This window comes from Leucopleurus acutus (genome assembly GCF_964270905.1).
Source record: "Leucopleurus acutus genome assembly, chromosome: X".
Classification (NCBI taxonomy): domain Eukaryota; kingdom Metazoa; phylum Chordata; class Mammalia; order Artiodactyla; family Delphinidae; genus Leucopleurus; species Leucopleurus acutus.
In genome coordinates, this window is record NC_139148.1 from 17,745,323 (window position 1) to 17,763,150 (window position 17,828).

General features: G+C 38.7%; 2 protein-coding genes and 1 pseudogene across 3 annotated transcripts in view; 2 read left to right on the forward strand and 1 right to left on the reverse strand.

Moving 5' to 3' along the window:
• Nucleotides 1–17,828, forward strand: part of MBTPS2 (membrane bound transcription factor peptidase, site 2) — a 40,279-nt gene that overhangs the window by 8,928 nt on the left and 13,523 nt on the right. The window contains exons 4-7 of the mRNA XM_082864225.1: nt 5,755–5,858; nt 7,569–7,696; nt 15,629–15,747; nt 16,676–16,856. Of these exons, the coding sequence (XP_082720351.1) occupies nt 5,755–5,858; nt 7,569–7,696; nt 15,629–15,747; nt 16,676–16,856 (532 nt within the window). The remainder of the gene's footprint in view (nt 1–5,754; nt 5,859–7,568; nt 7,697–15,628; nt 15,748–16,675; nt 16,857–17,828) is intronic.
• LOC309977977 (heterogeneous nuclear ribonucleoprotein A1-like) lies at nt 582–2,700 on the reverse strand (annotated as a pseudogene). The gene is made up of 2 exons: nt 2,697–2,700; nt 582–1,414 (listed from the first exon to the last, which is right to left on the reverse strand). The product of its transcript is annotated as a heterogeneous nuclear ribonucleoprotein A1-like (transcript).
• On the forward strand, nt 10,235–11,449 carry YY2 (YY2 transcription factor; the record flags this gene model as incomplete). Its single annotated transcript, XM_082864347.1, has 1 exon — nt 10,235–11,449. The coding sequence occupies one exon, from the start codon at nt 10,235–10,237 to the stop codon at nt 11,447–11,449; it is 1,215 nt and encodes a 404-aa protein (XP_082720473.1).

Genomic DNA, 17,828 nt, shown 5'->3' on the forward strand with positions numbered 1-17,828 from the left:
ATTACATTTAGCAGTCAACAGCGTGGGTACAAAGAAAAATCTATATTAAAACGCTTTGTTGGAATGCTTTACACTTTCCACAGAATAGAAGCTAAAATAATCTATTATACAATTAGTCACAAATATAGTCCTTGGGGTATTTTTGCCCATACACAGGAGTATTGTCTAAAACAGGGGTACCCAACTCCTGGGCCGCGGACCACTACTGGTCTGTGGCCTGTTAGGAACCGGGCCGCACAGCAGGAGGTGATTGGCAGGCGAGTGAGCGAAGCTTCATCTGCCACTCCCCATCGCTCGCATTACCACCTGAACCATCCCCCCCCCACAATCCATGGAAAAATTGTCTTCCACGAAACCAGTCCCTGGTGCCAAAAAGGTTGGGGACCGCTGGTCTAAAACATGTCTTTGTAGCAACTAGGCCCTGCCACCTCTGTGCTTGGTTGAGTTCCCAAATCTGTTGTAACCTGTAGCTTCCCTGTCACTTCTCTGGCTCTCCTCTCCTGCTAAGCTTTGTTTCCTGGCAGTAATTAAAACCTCCTGCCATAGCCACCTTGGTTTCGTGGTTTGGCAAAGTATTGGCCTCATCCCCCATAGGGGCCAGAACTTCTGCCTCCAAAGTTTCCTCCTTTCATGGGTCCAAAATTTGAACATTGATTGTTGTAATTGCCAAAATCATTGTAGCTTCCGCCGCCTCCAAAATTGCTTCCGTCATTACCAAAGAAACCCATTATAGCCATCCCCACTGCCACCATATCCCCCACCACGGCTGCCACCAGAGCCACCTCGGCCACTGAAGTTTCCTCCACGACCAAAGCTGTCATTCCCACCAAAACCCCCTCCACGACCACCACCAAAGTTTCCAGAAGCACCTTGCTCTCTTTGGCTGGATGAAGCACTAGCCATCTCTTGCTTAGATAGGGCTTTTCTTACTTCACAGTGTGGTATTTCTGAATGACAGTCTTGTCTGCAGAGTCATGGCCATCAAATGGTACAAAAGCAAAGCCTCTCTTTTTGCCATTGCCTCAGCCAGTCACTTTTTTCCCCATACTATTCAAAATAATCTCTTAGATGATGTTCTTCAGTGTCTTCTTTAATGCCACCAACAAAAATCTTTTTCACAGTTAAGTGGGCACCAGGTCTTTGAGAATCTTCTCTTGAGACGGCCCTCTTTGGTTCCCCAACTCTTCCATCCACCTCGTGTGGCCTTGCCTTCATGGTTGCATCCACCTCCTCGACAGTGGCATACATGACAAACCCAAAGCCTCTGGAGCGCCTGGTGTTTGGATCCCTCGTTACCACACAGTCTGTGCGCGTTCCCCACTGCTCAGGTGGCTCCTCAGACTCTCACTGGTTGTTTCAAAGCTGAGACCTCCAACGAAGAGCTTCCACAGCTGTTCGGGCTCTTTGGGAGACTCTGATTTAGACGTGACAGCAGTGGGGCTGGGGAGACTTTAATGATGCTTACTCAGCGGCGTCCATGAGCAGAAACAAAGCTAACAAAGTTTTTTAAATTTTTTTATTTGATAAATTTGACATGTTACTGTTTGCAAATTTAAGGTGTACAGCGATGTACACCTTATGTACTTTCATACATTTATTTATTGTAATATGATTGCCATTGGAGCAATATTTATCACATTATAGTACAATTTTATTGATTGTATTCTTTATACTGTGCATTAGATCTCTGTAGCTTATTTACTACTTGTTACAAGTTTGTACCCTTAAATACCGTCACTCATATCCATCCCATCCCCTGGTAACCACCATTTTACTCTCTGTTTTTTAATAGATTTGACTTTTTTAGATTCCATATATAAGTGAGATCATACTGTACTTGTATTTCTCTGATTTATCTCTCTTAGCATCATGTGCTCAAGGTCTATCCATGTTGTTACAAATGGGAGGATATCTTCCTTTCTCATAGCTGAGTAATGCATTGTTTATGTACATGTACCACATTGTTTTTATCCATTCATCTGTTGGTGATCATTTGGGTTGTTCCCATAATCTTGGCTATTGCGAATAATGCTGTGATAAACAGAGATATGCATATATCTCATTGAAATATTTTCATTTCCTTTGGGTATATACCCAGAAGTGGAATTGATGGATCGTACCTTAGATGTATTTTTAACTCTTTGAGGAACCTCCATATTGTTTTCCATAGTGGTTGGACTAATTTATATTTCCACCAGCAGTGTGTAAGGGTTACCACATCCTTGCCAGCAGCTGTCTTGTCTCTTTTCTTCTTGATGATAGCCATTCTAACAGGTGTGAGGTGGTATCTCATTGTGGTTTTGATTGGCATGTCCCTGATGATTAGCGATGTGGAGCATCTTTTCATGTGCCTTTTGACCATTTTGCTGTCTTCTTTGGAACTACTAAATAGTAGTTTTGTCCATTTTTTAATCAGATTGTTGGGCGGGGGGTTGTTTGTTTTGTTAGTTCTTTATATGTTTTGGATATTAACCGCTTATCCAGTATATGGTTCGCAAAACTTTTCTCCCATTCTGTAGGCTGCCATTGGTTGTTTCTTTTGCTATGCAGAAGCTTTTGAGTTTGATGTAATCCCATGTGTTGATTTTTGCTTTTGTTGTTTGTGCTTTTGGCATCATGTCCAAAGAATCATTGCCTGAATGGTAAAGTGTTAATTTACAGAAGAAATTATTTCTTCTGTTTGCTTTTCAACTTACTCATAGAGCTTACAAAATATTGATTCAGTTAGGAGAGCCATGCTTTGGAACCATTAAGAAGTCAGCTGCCCTCTGTATATCTACCTGGCATGTTTTTGTTTAAGTTTGTTGTATCTCCTGACTTTGATATGAGCTCTTGTAGCTTAGAGCACATACTTTCTGTTTACTCTATAATTCCCTACAGCCTCATTCAGTATTAATTCCCCAAAACCTGGCACTCTATGTTATTGAGAGATCAGTATTTTGGTACATCTAATACCCTGTGTGATCATGGCTGAGACAGATGGGCAGTCGAGTATTGTTGCCAGCAAATAAGACCTACCATCTGTTGGTGTAGTCACATGTTCAAATCCTTACCTTATTTCATTATTACATCACTGAAATAATAAAGAGAAGAAATCAATATCCTATTGGATCAAGGCTACTGATTTTTTTGAAATAAAGGTAAGATAACCTGAATACTTTGTGATATAGAGGGAATGTATGAGTATTAATCTTAAGTACATAAATTTAGAGAGGAATCAGAGAAAAGGAAACTACAGGTCTGAACAGACAGATGCCTGACAACATGGGAATGGAGCAGATATGTAGAAAAAGGTACACTGATGTTCTTGAAAAGAGTTGCTTAGTAGGGTCTGAGTAGAGAGAACTTCAGATAATGAGCATCATAAAAATATCCTCTGACCATTTACTTCCACATCTGGGACTCTAGGTTAAGGAAACACTTCCAAATTATAGAAAAATTAGTATTCATCAAGCTGTTTATCCTAACATTTATTACTATGAAGAATTAGAAACAACCACAATATGTAATTGAGGAATGGTTAAATTATGAGATTGTCATTCAGTGAAATGTTATGAATACATTAAAAATGATGACTATGAAAGCTAGTTTCATAACTAGAGAAAGGACTCTTGGAATCAATGAATTTAGAAAGCAATCCAGGCAGCATGGTTTGAATCTCCTCTTCAGTTACTAAAAAAGGCTTAAAAGTGAAATTCCTTTGTTATACACAAAAATAAATGTGCAGTTGAATTAAAATTAAAATGTGAAATCATAAAAGACCTTGAAAGAAATAAAAACAGGTTTCTATTTATAGGAACACAGAATGAGAAAGACATATGCATAAAACTAATGGCAGAAACCATGAATATTGATAGATTTGACTACATAACATTTTTTATATATCAAAAAACCAAAAGCAAAATAAAATTGAAAGGCAAAACTTGGGAATGCATCTGTAATGTGTATCACAGAGAATTAATAATTGATACTTGAAGCGATCTTACAGACAATAAGAAAAACATGAACACTCTAAGGAGAAAAAAATTGACAAGTCAGGAGTAGGCTACTCACAAAAGATCTATCAGTGGTCAAAAAGTAGGGGGAATATTCAGCTTAATAATCATCAAAGAAATAGAAATCAAACAATGGGATGCTTTTTATTCCTCTCAAATTGCAGATTTGAATAAAATGAGCTTACCCAAGGTTATTGAAGTGTCTGCCTTTGGAGAGCAGTTTGATATGTATCAAAGTCCTTTAAATTTTGTGTATAATTACCCTCTCTGTTAGGCGTAATGTTAAACAGTGGACAAGGATTATCTCCTGTAATCCTCAGAATTACCCTTTTATGTAAATGTGGTGATTTCCATTTTAATGATGGGGAAATTGAAGTACTGGAGGAATAATCCAAGGTTCTTCAAGGTCCCTTAGCTAGTTATGATGGAGCCAGAACACCAAACCCAAATGATATGTCCCCAGAGCCTGAACCAACCGTGCTTGTGTAACAATTTATTCCCTCCAAATATTTGTGTATATGTGTCCAAATATATTTATCACAGTATTTTATAAGAGCAGAAACCTTTAAAACAATTAAATGCCCAACAATCTACTCCATGAAATACGATGCAGCTATTAAAAATCATGTGAACCAGAAATACTCATGGGAAAATGTTTGTGATACTATTAAGTGAAAAGGGTAGATTTCAAAACCATATTTATAATAAAAGTATAATTTTTTTTAATATGTGTACATGAAAAGATTGGAAAGACATGCATTGAAACACTGAGAATGGTTTTTTGTTTTGTGTTTGGGGAACAGGAACGGTTTCTATTATTCTTTGAGTTTTCAAGTTTTCCTGCTTTAAACATATTTTGTAATTAATTTAAAATACTAACTAATGAAAGAAAGACGAACTTTCCTCCAGAAGGATACCTTTAGAGTCCCACTGCCTGGATTGTGAGAAATAGAACTTAGGAACGATTATTTATCTTGCAAGAAGATTCTTGGGTATCTAAAAAAATTTTACTGTGCAGCCTTTAAAATAGCAACCTTAAGTGCATAACAGTGGAGCACGTGGGTCCTTAACATGTCTGTATGTTCCAAATGCCTTACTTTCTGCATTAAATTTCAATTTTAGTATAATATTTATGTATCACTTTGATATGATTTTTCTAACCAATGTTCTAGACAAACTGATAGAAGAAACGAAGGGCCTGGTGCTCCCACACCAATAAGGCACTTTATTACACTGCCTTTAATGATCAACTCTCATATAACTTGATAATACTAAAATGAAACTCATTGAAGGGGGGGTGGGGACATCCTGTATTACTCACATAAGTACTTGGAGCCTTGCAATAACACTTAGCGGAAGGAATGGGAACTGTAACAAGAATTCCCAAATCGGGCTGCCAGCCCTCGAGGGTGGATCAGCTACTGACTCCTTCACTGCCACTCTGCCTTCCCTGGCACTATGCCAGGCTCCCTAATTCTTTCCCGTGGTAAAGACTTCAGGAAGCTAACGTTTCAACTTTTTAACCTGGTGTTTCCTATTCTCTTTAGATTGGTGGTGTGCTTAGCTCAAAAACTGCCTAGTTCAAAAAAACTGACTGGTGTTTTTATATTTATTATGATAGAAATGGAGAAGTGGACCATCAGTTTTCATATTAGTTTTAGCTTACCGAACACTGAGTTTGGAAGGTTAAGTTTTAGTACAGAGTGAACATCGTGTTCTCTTGGTGCCCAAGTGTGTTTTTATCATTGTGTCTGAACAGGTTCCTGGCATAAATTTACCCGTCAACCAACTGACCTATTTCTTCGCTGCAGTCCTCATTAGTGGTGTTGTACATGAAATTGGACATGGGATAGCAGCTATTAGGTAATGATATTTACCTCTCTCTCTATATTCCATGCAAAGAAGCTTTTCATTTAGGAGTATTTATTACTAAAATCTGCTACATTTGATACTTTTTCTTTCTTTGGATACTGCCCAGTGCATATCCACCATTATTATTTTAAGGTAACTTCTCTTTTGTAGAGATTAATATATTGATGAATATGCTCAATTAACTATGTGCACATCTATAATCTGGGTCTTTCTATCCTTTGTCCTTTGCCAGCATGGTTATATCCTCATGGTTCTTCACTATTTTCATCCAATCCTGAAACCTAATCTTTCTATTCATCACTGGATCAGAATGATAACCACTGCACTCAAATCAAAGCCCATCCACCTGCCTTCTTAGTACTTTCTTTGGCTCATCATCTGAAATACTTTCCTGCTTCTACTCATGGCCTCTGCTGGCTACAGCAAGAACACTGAAAGCTCTGGGTTTGTTAACAAATATTATAGCCTATCTAGAAATCCAAGTGGAAGAAGATAAGGGAGGATGAGACCTGGGACTTGCTTCAAGTATCATGCCATGTTCTTGTCTTGACTATCCAGATGTATCATTGTAATTATACCTGAGCATTTTAAAGACTCCTAAATGTGTAAAATCCTGATGGGGGGAGAGATTGAGTCACAACTCCCCTTCACTCCCACATAATGAACACACATACTGATGGCAATGTGTTTCATCCTTTGGGTGTGTGGACCAGATAAAAGGCTTTAGAGGAGAAGATTTAATCACTTCTTATTACTTTCCAGTTGCTTATGAACAAGAGTCTATTGACTGGCAATAAACCCTCATCTTGACAGAGCATATACTGTTACACAGGTGTGCCATGTAGTGGTTTAAGTGGTCGGCTACTTTTTTCTTTTCTCTCTTTCATCTTTACTTCCACCTTAACTTTGCAGCTTTTAGGGTTTTACATAGAAAAGCATTGTTATTACAGTTTAATCATTCATAATATGTTTGTGAAATAGTTTGGGTAATATTTTCTAAAATCCCACTGCCAAGAAAAAGTGAATTTTACAGTCATCTTATATAGTTAATGCTAGGTGACAGCACAATATATTTAGATGATGCTTTTTTTAGAGTAGCTGTGTGGTCTTACGAGGCTTTTAAATGTAATTCCAGTTTTAGAGAATGAATTGATAAAAAATAGTTCTCTTGAGGACAGTCTGAGCATTATGCATTTTTAAATGCAGTACTTATTTTTAACATTAATTCAACAGGAATACACTTAGATAAACCTCCACCTTTATAATGGCTAAGAGAAATATAAATATTTAGATAATTTACTTGAATTCTATTTTCTACTATCTCCTTCCCTGAAAATAATTCAGAATAAACCATAAAAATGTTTTTCATTTAGTTTCTCATAGAAATATTAACTATTTCTTTATACAAGTGACTAATTTTAAGTTATTTGCTCAGCATATTGGTTTCTAAAAATTTTTGAAGTTCTTAAGTCTATTTCAGAATGCCCTGTTTTACAAAATGCAATTTCACTGGTAACTAAATCTGTATGCTATTATAAAATTATGATGATATATATCATATATAATTTTTTGACTCTCCAGAGAGACTTGTATTTTAAGCAAGAATTTGAATTACAGTGGGAAGTTTTAAGATTACATGCATTATTAATCTGAAAAATGCAATACTAGTAGTAAATTCCTTTTTCTTATGTGATTTCTTAGGGAACAAGTTCGATTTAATGGCTTTGGGATTTTTCTCTTCATTATTTATCCTGGAGCATTTGTTGATCTGTTCACCACTCATTTGCAACTTATATCACCAGTCCAGCAGCTAAGGATATTTTGCGCAGGTAAAAGACTTAAATTTCTTTATTCATCTGTGTGTTATTAGTGGTTTTATGGAAAGTACATCACAACTGAAAACACCTCACCTTTTGGTTGATAAATTCAGTTTATAAGACTCTCAGTCAGGGCTTCCCTGGTGGCGCAGTGCTTAAGAATCCGCCTGCCAATGCAGGGGACATGGGTTCAAGCCCTGGTCCGGGAAGATCCCACGTGCCACGGAGCAACTAAGCTCGTGCGCCACAACTACTGAGCCTGTGCTCTAGAGCCCGCGAGCCACAACTACTGAGCCTGTGTGCCACAACTACTGAAGCCCACACACCTAGAGCCCATGCTCCACAACAAGAGAAGCCACCGCATTGAGAAGCCCACGCATCGCAACAAAGAGTAGCCCCCGCTCGCCACAACTAGAGAACACCCGTGCACAGCAACAAAGACCCAACGCAGCCAAAAGTAAATACATAAATAAGTAAATTTTTTTAAAAAAGACTCTCAGTCAGAAGTGGTAGAGCAAAATAATTTACATTCCAGTTTTTTTCATTTTTTTAACATGAATTATTTTTAAAAGATTGAAAAAATGAGAACATATCATGAAAATATGACTAAAGCATTAAATTAGACATAGGAGATCACTTGATAATCATAAGGAGTGTAATCCACAATGGAAATGTAATCGTGAGTCTTACTGAATAAAGTAACACATCATCAAAACAAAAATGGGAAAAGTACAAGGAAAAAACAGAAATGTAATAAGGGAGGCTTATCTCATCTCTCAACACATAGCAGGTTAAGTATGAAAAAGTTTCAATCATCAAAGCTCTAATTAGCAAGGTCAAAATCAACAGTTATGTCAAATCCTATACCATGACAATTTCTTTTCAAGTGCCCATGAAACTTATAAAAATTGGCCAATTTAATTCAAAACCATAATTGCAGTATGTTTAAAAATGATAATGAAATAATGTGTAAAGTTTTGCTAAAAGGAAAAGTCACTGCCTTAGGCAATTATTATGAAATAAGAAATTAAAGTAAATCAGTTAAACTGAAGAAGTGAGAAAAGAACTATAAAATAGGTAAGAAATGATGTAATCAGCATGCATATAGGCAAAAAATAATAAATTAGAAAAAATAGAACTGTTAAATAAAAGAGTTCTTTGAAGAAAAAAAGATTAAATGGGAGAAAGCATTTATAGACAGAATTAGCAGTCAGATTGGGGAATGACAACTGATAGAGAAATTTTAAACAATTATAAAAGTGTTCTTTGTTCATCTCTGCAAAAAATTTTCACAAACCTGGATAATTATCTTTTTTTTAAAACAGCCAAAATTAACCCCAGTGGAGACAGAAAAAAAATATAAATAGGCTAATTACCATGGGAGAAATTAAGAAAGTTTAAGAGTGGTCCTGAAAGTTTCATAGGTAGAATTCTTTCAAGTCTTGAAGGAATCTTGAAGGAAAAAATGTTTCGTTTCAATTCCAATTTAGTATAAACTTTCCAGGTCGCATAGAGAAGGAAACTAAGAATTTTTTAAAAGTCAGTGTACCACTGATACTTGTAAAGCACAAAAAAAATTCTACAGACGGTTGGTGTATCTAAACAGTGCAAGGATGGCTTAAAATTAGGAAATCTTATTTGAATGTGGTAAACATTAATTACTCTTAAGAGAAAAATATCCTCATCTCAGCAGATATTGAAGTCGGTATTTAACAAAATTCAACATCCATTAATGGCTAAAACCCAAAAATCTTTAGTAGAAGTACTAAACAGAAATAGCTGGTTACTTCCTAATGGTATAACACTTAGAAGCATTCCTATTAACGGGCAGGACAAGCATTCCACTGATACTGTTAAAAATGGCCTGTAAATGTGGGTCAGTGCAATCGAATAAGAAAAAAAAGAAGCATAAGTATTAGAAAGGAGTAGGCCTTCCCCGCCCATACTATTATATACCTGGCGGGGGGAGGGGGAGGGACAAAAAAGTCAATGGAAATGAAATACAGAAAAATTCTGTAGAGCCTGGTTGCTGTATTCAAAAAAAACAATAGCTTGGCGCGCTGAGCAAAGAGGCACGCAGTGGCAGGAGAGCTGGCGCACGCACTAGTGTGTGAGCGTGGGCATGAGCATGGTCCTGCACTCTGCTGGGGTGCCCCAGCTTAGAAGCGCATGTGCGGGGTGCCCCAAAGCGCATGTGCCGGTGGTGCCCCAAAGCGCATGTGCAGGGGGGAGTGCTCCAAAGCGCATGTGCAGGGTGCCCAAAGCGCATGTGCGGGGAGGGGGTGGTGCCGCAAAGCGCGTGTGCGGGGTGACGCAAAGCGTGTGTGTGGGGTGACGTAAAGCGCATGTACGGTGGGGGGTGTGCCCCAAAGCGAACGTGTGAGGCGGGTCCAGAAGCTTCCACGTCGTCTGCGTTTTCCGCGTCCCGCACCGGAAGCGCCCTCTCTTTTCTCTGGAGCTCGGGCTTTTCTCTCACAGCCTTTCTTTTCCGCGGCCGTTTTGTCGTTCGTTCGCTGCCCAGTAGCCAAAGCCTCAGAAGAGCCCTCGGCCATGGCCTCAAACAACATTTTCTACATCATGACAGAAAACTCGGAGATGTACGCAGATGCTGTGGAGCTGCACCAGATCCCTGTGGAGACCGTCCCTGTGGAGACCGTCCCTGTGGAGACCGTCCCTGTGGAGACTGTCCCTGTGGAGACCGTCCCTGTGGAGACCATCCCTGTGGAGACCGTCCCTGTGGAGACAATGGCGGTTGAGGCAGCCAAGGAGTACGAAGACATCAGCGGCAGCTGTGTCCACGATGGCCACCACCATACGTCTCTGCTCGTGCTGCAGCCTCTCATTATCAGCACCCCAAACCAAGGGGACTGCAACAAGGAAATGATCATGATGCAGATGCAGGAGGAGGTGATGGGCTACTACCGGTCTGAAGACCTGCAGGTCACCAACCTGGAGAACAAGACGGCCATCCTGGCCGACGAAAACAACTGCTTCCAGGAGACCCTGGCTCCCTTGTCACCACCCTCCACGTCCTCCTCGGCCTACAGCCACAGCAGGAAGGACAGTGGCCAAGGCACAAAGCCCAGCGATAAGAATACTTACGCCGGCGGCAAGGCCAGGGCGGCAAGCAGCTCCGAGGTGGGCAGCGAGAAGTGGGAGCAGGAGCAGGTGCACGTCGAATCCCTGGAAGGCGTGTTCGCCGTCACCACGTGCTCCACGTGCGATGAGAGAGGCCACGAGACTAGACAGGCTGCTGAGAAACGAACTCTTGGTTATTCAGAGTACCTGACGGGGAAGAAGCTGCCTCCTGGAGGAATTCCTGGCCTTGACCTCTCAGATCCCAAACAAGTGGCAGAATTTACTAGAAAGAAGCCCCAGAAAACCAAAGAAGAGCCCCCGAAATCAATAGCTTGCCCTAGCAAAGGCTGCATGAAGATGTTCAGGGATAAGTCTGCTTTGAGAAAGCATCTGCACACCCATGGTCCCAGAGTCCACGTATGTGCAGAATGTGGCAAAGCTTTTGTTGAGAGCTCAAAACTGAAACGTCATCAACTGGTGCATACGGGAGAGAAGCCCTTTCAGTGCACCTTCGAAGGCTGCGGAAAAAGCTTTTCCCTGGATTTCAATTTGCGTACCCATGTGCGAATCCATACCGGAGAGAGGCCCTTCATATGCCCCTTCAATTACTGTAATAAGACATTTACTCAGTCAGCTAACCTGAAAACTCATATCTTAGCACATGCTAAGAATAAAGATAGACAGTAAAAAGGAGAGAAGAAACTTCTCAGGCTCGGAAAGCATCTTCCAATAATGTGATGGGAAATAAATATGCCTCTTTTTTGTGTACTGTTTCTAGAAAATTTTTTTAATGACTCTAACACGTCTAAGGGTCAGGTTTTGATAGGTTAGTAAAAGTAAAATTTAAAAGATAAAAAAAGTAATTCTTTATATAAGATAACATTGTTAAGATGTTCTGTCTTGTTCTGTAATACAGTTTGAAAAACGTTATGTTTTTGTAACATTTGGTCACAAAAGGACAATTCATGAAGCTCACATCAAAAGACTGTTGTTTATACAACTGTGCTAAAAATGGGACTTTTCACATTCTTTTAAATATCAAGTTCGTCTATTTATGATTTTAAAGTTATGGATTTTCTAAATGTTCACATTTATACTTTTAAGAATACGTTTAGTAGTTCTATATATGGTTTTTTCTGGAAGTAGATAACGTTGGAGATTTTCTTTAAAAGAAGGACAGTTACATGCATCTATAAAGTATTTTCCTGTTTAAAAAAGTTATATAGGTTTAGTTTGCCATCTTAATTTTGGTTGTATTCTTTGACATTAACACATTTTGCATAACTACCTTTTAGATGCACTGGATTGTGTAGTATTGAATATTGGATGGGATGTAGTAGTCGATTTAAACCTGTTTTAGTCTTTTTATTTTCCCCCAAATACTACCAGGTGCTGTCTTTTAGTGTCATTTCTTTGCCTGTTTAGTTAAGGAGTGGTGCTCAGTTGTGGAATATGTTGTGTGTGTATTGACTTTTTAATACTTGGTACATACATCCCTTGTAATAGAAAAAGCAAAAAATAAAATTCCTGTTCTAAAGAAAGAAAAAAACTTGCCTATATAAATGTTGTACCTAGAAAATAGAAAAAACAGGGAGGGTACGACTGGCATCTGGTGGGTAGAGGCCAGGGATGCTGCTAAACATTTTACAGTGCACAAGATAGTCCCCCACAACAAAAAATTATCTGGCCCAGAATGCCAGTAGTGCCACTGTTGAGAAACCCTGCTCTAGAGAAAGTAAAAATTGTAACAAAAATTTGTTTGGTATACTCAAAAAGCAAATCATTAATGAACAAGAGATTGTTTAAATAAAGGAAATAAAGGTACCTGCATTGCAATTTAGCCATCATGGGCAAATCTGGAATCCAGCAGGGTGGTCTGGTACCAGCTGCATCCCTGACAAGAGATAGGAGAGTCCAGCCCAGAGAGTCAAAGAAGCAGTGCTGCTGTGTGCCCCTCTGACTGTTGCTTGGATGAGAAAAGCCAGGGTCGTATGGTGGTGTCATCCTGATAAGGGAGAGGTCGGGTGCAAGCTTTTAGGCCCTCCTGAGGGGTTAAGGGGAAAGTTGAATTTAGCACATGGTAATGGTGGCAAATATAATCAATGGGGCTGGATTATTTTGTGAAATTGTCTTGGGACTAGCAACAGGGTGGTGGGGTGGTATAGCTGTATTCCTAATTAGTTTCACTAGAGTAGATTCCAGTGGGTCAAAGAATTAGAGATTTTTTCTGTTTGTTTTAATTTTGTTTTTTAAATGATGCTAGGGACTTCCCTGACCATCCAGTGGTTAAGACTGTGCTTCCACTGCAGGGGGCATGGGCTCAATCCCTGGTGGGGGAACTAAGAACCCGCATGCCTCGAGTGAAAATTAAAAAAAAAAAAAACCTATGAAAACAATACAAGAAAACACAGGTGAGTGTCTTCTGTAGTCTTGAACTGGGAAAGGCTTAATACAAAAGGAGACATTTGACCTCACCAAAATTTAAAATGTCTGCATAGGCAAAACTATAAACCAAGCCAAACAAACTGGAGGAAATGATTATAATACCTCGTACAGAAGAACAAATTCCTCAGTGTATGTATTACAAATAATAATATATATAAATTAGTTTAAGAAAAAAAAGACAACCCAGTCAAAAAATGTAAACTGATAGTGGATAGAAGTAAGCAATTCTCAGACAAAAATACAAATAACCATTTAATAAGCATGAAAAATGTACAAGCTCACTCATCATTAAAGAAATAGAAATCAGAATGAGATTTTACCTTTCACCTAGCAGATGGCAGTCTAAAGTTATGATAGCATCCCATCCAGTATTGTTCAGAGGGTGGGGAAACATATGCCACTTAGAATATAATGCAAACTTGTTGGAGGTCAGTTTTAATGCATGTATTTTTTGACCTAATAATTCCATTTCTGTGCAATTTTCCATACCCTCAGATGCATTCTTAATTAGATGCATAACAATATGAGCAAAGCTGTTTGTTGCAGCATTGTATGAAAAAGTTAAAACAGCCTAAGTGATCATTAGGCGGGAACCTTATAAATAAGTCAATGTTTTTTTTTGAAATGGATTACTCTGTAGTGGATATAAGAAGTGGGTTAGATATGAATGTGCAGGTGAGGAAGAAGTCGAAAATATATAAATGAAAAAGCAAAATATAGTTTGTGATAAATAGCTTGATACCATTAGTGTTTTTGAAAGATCTTTCTGGGGCTTCCCTGGTGGCACGGTGGTTGAGAGTCCGCCTGCCGATGCAGGGGACACGGGTTCGTGCCCCGGTCTGGGAGGATCCCACATGCCGCGGAGCGGCTGGGCCCGTGAGCCATGGCCGCTGGGCCTGCGCGTCCAGAGCCTGTGCTCCATGGCGGGAGAGGTCACATCAGTGAGGGGCCCGCGTACCGCCAAAAAAAAAAAAAAAAAAAAAAGATCTTGCTGTGTGCAAAACAGAAAATATTGTTTACCCAATATGTCCTGGACTAGAGGAACATTTTACATTGTGAATATGATCCATATTAGCTAGGTATCTGGCTGCTGTAAAAGCTAAAAATAGTAGTGACTTAAACTCTCATAAAACATTGCAAATGTAAGTAGTTCAATGCTGATATGATAATTCTATGATTTGGGGGACTCAGACTCTTTCTGTCTTAGCTCTACTATTCCCAACATGCAGCTTCTGCGTCATGGACTCAGGTTTAGCTCCATCATAGCTACATTCCAGCCAGTAAGACAATCCCCATCACTTCCACTTGCATCCTTTTGCCGAAACAGTCATATGGCCATACTCAGCCTCCTGAGAGTCTGGGAGATGTCTTTTAAGTTATGTTTCTATCATTATAGAACACTGGTCCTCAACCACTGGTGCTATCACCCTCCTGGGGATATTTGGAATGTGTGGGGTGAGGGCAGTTGTTTGCTTGTCTCAGTGACTGGAGAACACTAATGACTTTCAGAGGATGGAGTCGGGAATGCTATATGTCCTGTATTGTAAAGGACAAGACCTGCACAACTAAGAATCACACTGCTCAGAGAGTGGGTAGTGCTTCCACCCTGCCTTATGAGAAAAACTGTACTAGAGGGCAAGGATCGGTATGGGAGGGGGGGTAATCTAGAGGTATGCTAGTGAATGTTTAACATCTAGCCCTGGAGGAGAGGGTGGAGAGCTCTGATATGTAGCATTTGCTGGTTTCTGTGGTGTAAATACTCCCACCGTGGCCAATTTCAAAGCGCCACCTTGAAGTTCCTGAAGGAGGAGTTGGTTAAAGAGGCCCGGTCAGCTGTGGCAAGCTGGTAGGAGCAGGCTCCAGCACACCACTGGGTTCACCTAACCATCTCTTCAGAGATGGCAGAGATAGTTATAGTCTTGATGTAAGATACATACCCCAGTTCAGCAAGAATGTTTTTTACTTCATCATAACTTTTATTTGATAGCTCTGAAGTTCCTTTCAAAGATCACAAGTATGTTTTTTTTTCACAACTATGTTTAAATTAATATGTATACATTTTCTGAGAAAAGAGTAGTAAGTAGAAGATATTCTATTCATTATATACACACACACCTTTACATATATAATAGAGGTATATATGTAATCGAATATAGATTCTAATAGTGTTAAATCATATTAGCATGTGGTCTTCCTAGTATTGTATTAACATGCTCATTTTAGATTTTAATATCTGAAATGGAAGAAACCTCTAACTGAACATCTGTCTTCTGTACTAATAAGTAGATCTATCTGCCTCACAGCTTCTTCTGGTTACTTTACTAATTTATCAGAATGCCTAAGTATTATGAAGTACAACTACCTGGAATGATATCATTCCTGCCCCTGGTTGAGCTTATTCCTTTTTTTCCCTCTTTTCAGGTATCTGGCATAATTTCGTCCTTGCACTCCTGGGTATTTTAGCTCTTGTTCTCCTTCCTGTAATTCTCTTGCCGTTTTACTACACTGGAGTCGGGGTGCTTATCACTGAAGTTGCTGAGGTAAATAACAGATTACTTGGGGTATTTTTTCGCCAGATTTTGTGATGTAACACTTAGCATTTTATGTCAGGAACTTTTTTTTTTTTTAAGGAACTTTTATTCAAACTGTTCTCATGTACAGAATGCTCAGTTTCTCCTGAAGAAATTACTGTAATCCTTTCAAATCAAAGAAATAGTTTTGTGAACTACATTGGCTCTTTTAAAATACTGAAAATTGTTTCTGTTCTGAGTTACAAGGATAGTATCAAGACTTTCTAACTGTAGTTTGATTAAATGCATCATTTACCTTTACTGTTTATTTTTATAACTCTGCTTTTGAGTCAGATGTCTTTACTCCTAAGAAGTAAGAAAGATGGAACCTAGGCTAGCCAGCAGAACATTTCGTGGGAGTTTAAATTAATGTCTTCAACTCTGTATTTCACTCCCTTAGACTACTATGATGGTATCAAGTCTTCTCTTCACACTTTGGGACAAGGAAAATTACCTTGTGAGCAACTGCCTCATGTACTCATGTGTTCATTGTGCTGACGGTATTGTCTGCATATTTGGGACTGTGTTTAGATAAGTCTTATAATTTTATCCATTGATGATATAGGACATTGAAAGCATTCTGATGACTACTTTCACAAAAAATTTTAATTAGCAGTTTGGGAAAAAGTTTATCATTTTAATCTTAACTGTTGGCAAGTGGGGTTTGTTTGGTTTTCATTTGTGAAAAATTCAAAATTTTAGTGAAATATGAAAAGTATAATTATTGGGTGTTATTTTGTTAATTTTCTAGGATTATACATCTTGGATTCAAAGCTGGATTATTTTCTACATTATTCAAAATAGTCTACTTAATTAAGTCAGTGTCTTTATTATTTGCTCAGATTAATCATAGCTTGTCTTCACACATTATCTGATTTAATTCTGCCCTCTTCCCAAGGACTCACCTGCCATTGGACCCAGAGGCCTTTTTGTGGGAGACCTTGTCACCCATCTACAGGATTGTCCTGTTACAAATGTACAAGATTGGAATGAATGTCTCGATACCATCGCCTATGAGCCCCAAATTGGTTACTGTATAAGTGCATCAACTTTACAGCAGTTAAGCTTCCCAGTTAGAGGTGTGTATATTTCCTCAGTATAATATAATGCTTCAAGCAGCAGTACTTGCCATTTGCTAATTCTTAGATCATGTCTGTAGATTTATTTTGTCCTAACTTATTTAAAACAAATCAGTAAAGTAATAATAAGCCTAAACTAGTAAACATTCTTCTTGGTAAGTTAGATACTAATATGTATGTTTTGTTTATTATATATTGTTGTTGAACTTCTAACTAATTTCATATTTGATTTTCAGAACTCTAGTATCTAATTCTTCAGCATTTAAAAAACACTTGTGTTAAGTCAGCATTCAAGCTCAAACATAACCAATTAACTAAATTCCAGCAATTAAATACCCTTGTGCTGTATGGATGGTGGCATGTCCAAAGCTACTTGGGGTAGGGTTTTTTTGTGTGGCAGTCATCCAGAGGAAGTCATCTTGGTGTCCGAAAATACCCACTGAAGTCACATCTGTTGTTCTGTGTCGTAGGCGACAGGGTGAAGCAAGTTTATTCTCAGAAGCTTCCAAATTTATTTTTAGCTCTTCCAGCTCTGAAAAACCAGTCTGCCAACTCTTCATACAAAATTATGGGGACCCAAATTATTGAAAGTGCTGGAAAGCACAAATTATGCTCACAGACTACATCTTTAAGTCAAGAAATGCCTGGATACTTGTCTACATCTACTGGGGTTAAGAAATATGATTAATTATCAAGAATAACTGTATTAAAGTACTGTGTACAACAGTGACAAAGTAGTAAGAACTGATTTAAAATTTTTTTCAAATGTAGTCTTCCATGTATAACCATTTTTAAGAATTTTTTTTATTTTTAAGAATTTTTTTTATTGTAAACATTTTTCAAACATACATAAATGTCAAGAGAGTAGTACAGGGAATTCCCTGGTGGTCCAGTGGTTAGGACTCCGCGCTTTCACTGCTGAAGGCATGTTCAGTCCCTGGTCGGGGAACGAAGATCCCACAAGTCATACAG